The 8,227-nt window shown below is 27.9% G+C and overlaps 5 protein-coding genes across 5 annotated transcripts in view, besides 8 other annotated features; 3 read left to right on the top strand and 2 right to left on the bottom strand.

Annotated features, from left to right (window-relative positions):
* Positions 1-2,134, top strand: part of EDI_161910 (hexokinase, putative) — a gene marked incomplete at both ends in the record, with an annotated part of 3,140 nt that extends 1,006 nt beyond the window's left edge. The window contains one exon of the mRNA XM_001741765.1: positions 40-2,134. Within this exon, the coding sequence (XP_001741817.1) occupies positions 40-2,134 (2,095 nt within the window). The remainder of the gene's footprint in view (positions 1-39) is intronic.
* Positions 1,331-1,361: a microsatellite.
* Positions 1,413-1,542: a microsatellite.
* Positions 1,557-1,726: a microsatellite.
* Positions 1,881-2,006: a microsatellite.
* Positions 2,135-2,156: 22 nt separating the features above from the next.
* Positions 2,157-2,177: a sequence feature (AT_rich).
* Positions 2,178-2,204: 27 nt separating this feature from the next.
* On the top strand, positions 2,205-2,939 carry EDI_161900 (microfibrillar-associated protein, putative; the record flags this gene model as incomplete). The annotated part of the gene is made up of 1 exon (XM_001741764.1): positions 2,205-2,939. The coding sequence occupies one exon, from the start codon at positions 2,205-2,207 to the stop codon at positions 2,937-2,939; it is 735 nt and encodes a 244-aa protein (XP_001741816.1).
* Positions 2,677-2,714: a microsatellite.
* Positions 2,927-2,983: a sequence feature (AT_rich).
* A 49-nt stretch (positions 2,984-3,032) lies between these two features.
* On the top strand, positions 3,033-4,253 carry EDI_161890 (sumo ligase, putative; the record flags this gene model as incomplete). Its single annotated transcript, XM_001741763.1, has 1 exon — positions 3,033-4,253. The coding sequence occupies one exon, from the start codon at positions 3,033-3,035 to the stop codon at positions 4,251-4,253; it is 1,221 nt and encodes a 406-aa protein (XP_001741815.1).
* A 69-nt stretch (positions 4,254-4,322) lies between these two features.
* Positions 4,323-5,882, bottom strand: EDI_161880 (uncharacterized protein; the record flags this gene model as incomplete). Its single annotated transcript, XM_001741762.1, has 1 exon — positions 4,323-5,882. One exon carries the CDS (start codon positions 5,880-5,882, stop codon positions 4,323-4,325), a length of 1,560 nt encoding a protein of 519 aa, XP_001741814.1.
* Positions 5,883-5,970: 88 nt separating this feature from the next.
* Positions 5,971-6,044: a sequence feature (AT_rich).
* A 27-nt stretch (positions 6,045-6,071) lies between these two features.
* The window catches only part of EDI_161770 (uncharacterized protein), a gene marked incomplete at both ends in the record, with an annotated part of 3,000 nt that continues 844 nt past the window's right edge, over positions 6,072-8,227 (bottom strand). Inside the window, one exon of the mRNA XM_001733512.1 lies at positions 6,072-8,227. This exon is cut by the window's right edge and continues 844 nt beyond it. Coding sequence (XP_001733564.1) covers positions 6,072-8,227 — 2,156 coding nt within the window.

Here is an 8,227-nt window from a genome sequence, read left to right as displayed (position 1 = left end):
TGATCGGTATGATAGAAGAGAATATAGTCCAAGAGATAGGATAGGATATAGGTCAAATAGAAGAAAAACAAGAAGAGAGTATAGTCGTAGTGAAGACAGAGAAGACAGACACAGAAGAGTAGCTGAAGAAGAACATTATAACCGAAACATTAGAAGAAGAGCAGATAGATCTCCATCATTATCACCACTTGGAGATAAGCTTCATTCAAGATGGGATGAACAACCAAAAGCTATTGACTCTGTTCAAATATCTCAACAATTAAATGTACACCAAGAACGAGCAGCTAAAAGAATTTATGTTGGTAATATTAACTCCTCTACATCAGAAAAAGATATTGTTGATGCATTTAATGAAGCAATGAGAAGAGGAGATTATGTGGATAAAAATGACCCTCGTGATATTATTACTCATATTGAAGTAAATTATGAAAGGTCGTATGCATTTCTTGAATTTAGAACATTAGAAGAAGCAGTCAAAGCACTGTCTCTCGATGGTTTAACAATTAAAGGAGCATCAGTTAAAGTACGTAGACCAAAAGATTATAATCCTGTTTTACCATTTATTAGTGGTCTTTCTCAATTAATGGAACCAGGAACAACAAACCCAAGAGAATCTATTTTGTATATGGGTAATATTCCATTACAAATGACTGATGAACAAATACGCAAGAAATTAGAGAATTTAAATCCATTAAAAAAATTCTTTGTTATAAGAGATCCTGATCTTGGAGCTCCACAAGGGAAATGCTATTGTTTATTTGAATACCAAAACCCTGAATATAAAGAGAAAATTTTAACATTTGATGGAATCAATTTAGGAGGAAATAAAATTGAAGTATGTAGTGGGGTAGATGGATTTAAACATTTACCAAAAGCCTCTTTAAATGAATTATTTTCTAAGATGTTTCCTCACACTACTGATTTAGTAATTGGGACATTATTAAATTCATCTGTAGGATATTCTACTGTGTTTGAGAAAATATTAAAACCATCAGAAAAGATAGAAGACCAACACGTCAGTAGAATTATTGTCATATTTAATATGGTATATCCAGAAGACCTTATTGATCAACAACGATATATTGAATTAATTGACGACATTAGATTTGTATGTCAGGAGTACGGAGAAGTTGAGAGTATTAGTATTCCAAGACCAACTGAAGAAAATAAAAAACCAAGTGGTCTTGGAAGGGTCTTTATTGAATTCAAAACTATTGATGGAGCAATAAGGTGTTGGAAAGAAATAGTAAAAAAAAGATATGACAATCGCTCTTTATTAGTTGGGTTTTATAGTGAAAAGAAATACGCAAATAGAATGTTTGGATATATGGAAGAAGAAAAAGAAGATGATGAAGAAAAAGGCACTCAAATGGAAGAAATTCCTAATGAACAACCTCAAACCATAACAACAGAAATAAAAGAAAATAATAATCAAAATAAAATTACAATAAAAGAACTATCAAATACATCACCTCAAAATGAAATAAAAGCAGGTATTCATCAAAATGAAATAAACGAAGGTATTCATCAAAATGAAATAAACGAAGGTATTCATCAAAATGAAATTATTCAAGGAGAAAAAACAAAAGAAGAAACAAAAGAAGATAATAATCAAACTAATGATTTGAAAGAAATTAAAATGGAAGAAGAAATAAACCTGCAAGGCCAAAATAAAATAAAAGAAAGTAGTATTCAAGAAACTAAAATGGAAGAGGAAAGAAAAAAAATTGAAGACCAAACTGAGACCACAAAGGAAAAGTCACTAAATTCATTAACACAAAATGAAATAATGGAGACCGATAACCAAAAAGATGTTATTGCACAAGAAGAAACTAAAGGTGGTGATAATCAAAATAATATTACCTACGATATCAAACCAGAAAATGAAATACAAAATGATGAAATAAAAGAAGTCCTAAACATATCAGCTCAAAATGAAATAAAAGAATATGATAACAAAAGTGTTGAATTGGGCCAAAGTAAAATAGAAGAAATAAAAGAAAATAGTGACACAAAAAACTTCTTAAAGAAAGAAGAAGAAGTTGTTCCAAATACATCAACCCAAAATAAAGTAGAAGAGAGTATTATTCAAGAAGTCAAAATGGAAGAAGAAAAAACAGAAAGAAAAGAATGACGATATTATTAAGTAATGAATGAAATTTTTAAATTAATTTTTTGTGGAGAAGAAACTAAAAAGAAAGAAAATGAAAAAAGGATTGGTTATAACTCACCGGATTGAAAAAATAAAAAGTAATGATGAGGATGATATGTTTCATATTCAAGAAGAATACACAGAAGAAGACGAAAGTAATGAAGAGGACGAGAATGAGGAACCTGTATTTATCCCGATGAGAAAAGATATAATTAAAAAAGAACAAGTTGAAGAAAAAGATATAAGAGAAAATGTTTTTCCATCATACAAACAACAAGCTCAAGACATCAGTATTAATGAAATTAATAAAAAGCTAATTCAAATGACTATTGAAAAAGAATTAGAACAAAAAGAAAACGAAGAAAGTACTGAAGAATTTAGTAGTGGAGATGAGTATGGAGGAAAAGATGAATTTGAGGCTTGGCAACAACGCGAATTAGAAAGACTTAAAAAAGAATATATTCAACAATTAAATTATCAAAATGATTTGGAAAAATTAAAAGAAATTTGTTCAACAGAATCACAAAGTAACGAAGAAGAAAAGAAAAAAGAAAGAAAGAAATGGAAATTTATGCAAAAGTATTACCACATTGGATCATTCTTTAGAGATGGTGGTAAGTGGGATGTTTCTAAAGGAAATTGGGACTTTGACGCAGCGACTGGAGATGATTGGATGGATAAAAGCTTACTACCAAAGATTCTCCAAACAAAAGACTGGGGAAAGAAAGGTCGTTCGAAACATACAAATTTAAAAGAAGAAGATACAACATATAGAAATTATGATTAAACTTTTTTACTTTTATTTTTATGTTATTTAAAAAACATAAAAAACCTAACCCTTTTTTTATTGAATATTTTAAGAAAAACAATTAAATTAAGTATGGAATTGACACTACCAAAAGAATATTTCGAAACTGTTTCACCACTTATTATACAAAAACGTGTCATCGCATATAATAGATTTAATAGAGCAGCAGATGTTTCTGTATCAAGCCTGTCATTTGAATTCAAAAATGGAGAAGGAGTTTTTCATAAACGAGATCCTTCGTCATTTAAATTTAAGTTATTAGAAGAACCAGGTGGGAAACGGAGAATTCAGTTAAGGTTATTTGATTTAACAACAAAAGAAAATTTACCTCCTTATTCACTTGCAAAGATAACAATAAATAAAAATAGTTTTGAATTATCAAAGTATTTTGCTAGACCAAAATTAATTGAAAAAGTAAATAATTTCAAAATATTTAATTGTATTGATGTTACTGATTTACTAAAAGAAGGAAAAAATATTATTTCAGTTGTGTCTAAGAATATTATTGAAAATGGAATTATTTCATTAGTTGATATTGAAAATCTTGGAATAAGTGAGTGTGTTCAATCAATTGTTTCAAAATGTGGTAGAAGTACGGAATTACAATCTTTTGATTTAGAAGCAATGGACGAAGAAATGGATGTTGAAGAAGAGCAACAAACAATTTCATTAAAATGTCCTATAAGTTATCAGAGAATAGTAATTCCTGCAAGAGGATTAAATTGTTCACATTTGGCTTGTTTTGATTTAGAGAATTATATTAGAAATTCTACCACTAAACAGTGTTTTAATTGTCCCATTTGTTATAAACCAGTTCCTATTAAAGAAGTAGTAATAGATAATAAAGTACTTTCCTTACTTAAACAATCTTCAGATGATGTTTCAATGATATCTCTTAGTTCAGATGGTATGATAACTCAAATTCATGATACAACAACTAATGAAGATTTAGAAAAACAGACTGATTTGGAAGAACAAAAATATTTAAAGAAACAGGTTACTCTATCTTTACCAAAAATATCAAAACCATTATTTGTTTTTCCTTTTCAAACTACAACAACAATTCCTCATCTTTCTAAAGAACAAACAACAAAACCTAAAACAACTCAACTGAAAAGAACATTTACTCCAAATACATTGAATCAAATTATAGGAGTTTCTGAATTAAGTAATATTGAAAAGATAACAAAAGGTATAGCTCCAACAAAAAAACTACAACTGAACCATATGCCTCAAATACAGTCATTGTTTAAAGGAAAAGGAGAAAGCAAAGATGATCCTATTGAATTGTAAAATGTTAAATAAATGAATTTTTATTGAATGGTATAATCTAAATTAGTTAAATTATGTTAACAACGAATATTAGTAGCTTCCATTTTGTGTTAATAACAATGAATCAATCCAGTTATGACGTTCTTTCACTGACACACAACAACAGTGTAATTGAAGACTATCAACTTGAATCATAAAAGCGTTCGTAGCTGTATTGCAATCAACTACTTTTTTTAATAAGAAATGTGTTAAGGAAATACAAAGTATTTCATTAAAATTATAAGGTGTCAATGAAGATAAATCCGTCCCACTTGGGGCATTTTCAAATCTCATTAACGATTCCTTTTCTAATCCAAGAGCACCAATAACAATTGCCTTAGAAATAACAAATATATCATTAAACAAAAAGCACATATTCCATTCATTTTTTTCTTCTATAATTTTAAGAGGGCCATAATATAATAATTTTCTTCCATCTTTTAAAATTTGGGTTTGTGTTTGTTTAAATAAATGACTAAGTTTAATAACTTTCTTTTGTTCTTCTTGGTTTGTTTGATAATCTCCCAATTTTTTAACCATTTTATTGATATTCAAATAACAAGAAGTTATAACAGCATAGTCATGATGTTTTGGATCAACTGAAGATAATAAATTACCAAAAATTTTTGGATATTTAAAAAATCTTTGAAGAGGAGCCTCCAAATAAACAGTAACAGGTAATAATTGTTGTGATCCATTTTTATTACAGAAATTAGCTATTAAAGGTTGTTGTTCTTTTTTAAATTCTTTTGACATACAACATTCAACAATATCTGCTTTTATATTTGTTGTTTTTAATGTTGAAATATAAGGAATATAAACTTTCATTTCACTAATACATTCTTTGATTGTTTGCCACATTGTTTCATCTTTTAGTTGTAAACAACGAGAAACTTTTCTTTCAACCATCATTATTGGAGGAATTAATTTGTCTAATAATTTAATTGATTCTTTTGCCATTAGTAAATTCCTTAAAGGAGAGATAAAAAGTTGTGTAAGTATTTGGAATTGTTGATAATAAAGTATTTGTGACGATGTAAAATCATCTACCAAACATCCAAATAATTGTTCATTAATTTTTGGTTTTGGTTGATCACAACGATTATAATCCATTCCATCTAATGGTCCTAATATTGTAGAATCATCCTGAGCATCTGATTCTGTAGTAGTTTCATCACCAATATCAATATATTGATATTTAGTTTTAACTTTATTTCTTACAAAACTTTTTAGAACCTTTTTATTTTCATTAGAAATTCTTGATTGAAGCATTACTTCCCATTTTTTCATTACCTTATTTTTTGTTTCAATACTTCTATTATCAATAAAACTAAGTAATGCCTCAATAGTATCTTCTGCATAAATGCTTGGATCATTTGCTTGACGTAATTCATCAAAGATTTTATAAACTTCTTTTTCGTTAATTAATTTTGAAATAAGAGTGTTTTTCTTTTGAATAATTTCTTCTAATACACTAATATATCCTTGCATTTCTATACATGATGGACAATCAAATCGTTCTGCTCTTCTTCTCTTTTTAAGTTCTTCTGATGTTATTGATCTGTGTAATGTTTGAAGAGGATTTTCTGTTTTTATTGAGAGCTGTTTCATTAATCTCTTTTTTTATCAAATTCAGTTTCATCTCAAAATACCTTTTTTGATTTACTTAAATCTTTTTTGTTAACATTTCTTTTTACGCAAAAAATAAATAATAACTCATTTTCTAATAGAAAAAAAATTTTAAAAACTCATAATTTTCATTTAATTATTTTTGGATATAACTCATTCATTTTCATTTCATTATGCATTTTGATCTGAATTCTCCAATAGACGATAAATTTCTTCTCTTGCTTCAATACTCATACCTTGCCATATTTGTGTAAAAACTTGATCAGAGAACTTCTGTTTAAATTGCATGAGAACTTCTTTTAACATATTAGAAGATTCGTTGTCAATAGATTCTTCTACTAATGCGTTTCCAATGAAGTTAATGTAATGAGCAAGTTTTTCCGGAGTATCAACAATTAAGGAACCTTTTTTTGAAGCAAAAATAACAAGACACAATGCCATATCTTTGACACTTTTTATATTCATAACTGATCCAAACCATTCATTCATCATATCAGTAACATTAATTCCAACTGACTTACATAATTCTGGATGGCAAATTAATAACGATCCTTTACAAAGTAAAGACACTTCATAAATATCATTCTTTTCTTGTCCTCTTAATTGTTCACATAACTTTAATTTTTGAGCTAAAGGAGAGAAGAAGTTTTGAATAAGATTGTCTGGATAATATTTCATTATTTCAGTTAATGATAATAATACATTGAATTGAACGTCTGAATTGTCAGATGAGATATAATTGATAAATTGAGAAATAACATCGTTAATAAGATCTGATCTTTTTCCTACAGTTACTAAATCACATATATAAACAATTGAAGTAGAGACATAATCTGAATTTCCAGAATTGTAATATTTCATAATCCATTGATGAAGGATAGTATTGTATGAATTAACATATTGTTCATTTAACTTAATAACTGTTTGGAATAAATGTTGACAAGCCATAATAGTATCAGAATCTGTTTCATTTGAATGATCAAGAATTTCCAGTTCTTCTTCTGTTAATCCTTGAATAGATTCTTGTTGTTGTGTTTTCATCTTTGTTGAATTTTCATAACTTTCAAATACATCAGCAAACATAGTAAATATCATATTCAATTCATCTACACTTAATGCATTTGGTCCAAGAGATTTAATCATTGTATTAAATGTTTCTATTTTATGTAAAGCAACACTTGGTTCTGTTTCTGATGGAATATACTTTACAAATGCTGTAAATGCATCAACATAAAACTGTGATGATTTCATTGCTGCAATAGCTTGTTGTCCATTTTGTGCAACTAATACTTTTAATCTTAACTTAAATAATGTTCCAACCAATGTAGTAGCCTTAGATCGAACAGTATCATCCATAATAAATTTCATAGATTTAATTAATGGACTCATAGATTCAACATATGGAACCATTAATTCTTGAAGATCATCGACAAATAAATCAAGGGTAGAAATTGCATCAGCTTTTTCTTCAATTTGACTAGTTTTAATTCCAATATTCATTCCTTGGAATACTGTATTAGCCCAATCATCTTCATCAAGTTGCTCTTCTTTATTTCCAACTGTTATCTCTGGATTCATTGAAGCTCTAGAAATAATAATTGGGACAATGGTATTTAAATATGGTTGAATGTCAGCCTTCATTACTCCAGCAAGTCGAGTAAACGCTTTTTCAGCAAATGGCATTAAAACCTCTCTTTCTTCTTCCTTTAAAGAGAATACATTATATACTTCAAGGAAAATTTCATGTGCAATTTCTTTTGTAATATTCTTAGAGCATGAATAAACTAACATAGAAAGTCCTTCAATAAGACGAGATTTAATTTTTAATATTTCCTTTCTTTGTTTTTGATCTGTAGCAGTTAAAAGGACTTGACTTAATTGTTGTGCTTTAGACTTAAAGAAGTTCAATAAAATGGCAAAGTATTGGTCAAGCATATTTTTCATAAAATGAATAATGAAATTTAATGAAGCAAATGCGGCAACAATTAACTTTGTACTTTGAGCAGTTGTAATAAAGTTAGTTAATGACTGTAACATTGACATAAGAACTTCTTGGAATTCAGATGGACTAACTAATTCAACATCAATAAATGAAGAAATAATATCACATCCAGTAATTTGGTTTGGAACAAATGCATCACCAAATGATTGTTTAATGGCTTGGAAAATCTGTGAAACGTATGACTTACATTTCTTTTTGAATAAACAAATTATATCATTTAATAATGAAAGTGCCATATTTCTAACTCTTGGATGTTGATGAAGTAAATACTTGTTAATAATTTCAAATAACTTATCTAAATGTTTCTTATAAAAATGTTTTCCAG

The sequence above is a fragment of the Entamoeba dispar genome, genomic scaffold, assembly GCF_000209125.1.
Source record: "Entamoeba dispar SAW760 scf_1105229464033 genomic scaffold, whole genome shotgun sequence".
Lineage (NCBI taxonomy): Eukaryota > Evosea > Mastigamoebida > Endamoebidae > Entamoeba > Entamoeba dispar.
Note: the sequence above shows the minus strand (reverse complement) of the source record. Positions and strands in the feature narration are given on the sequence as shown.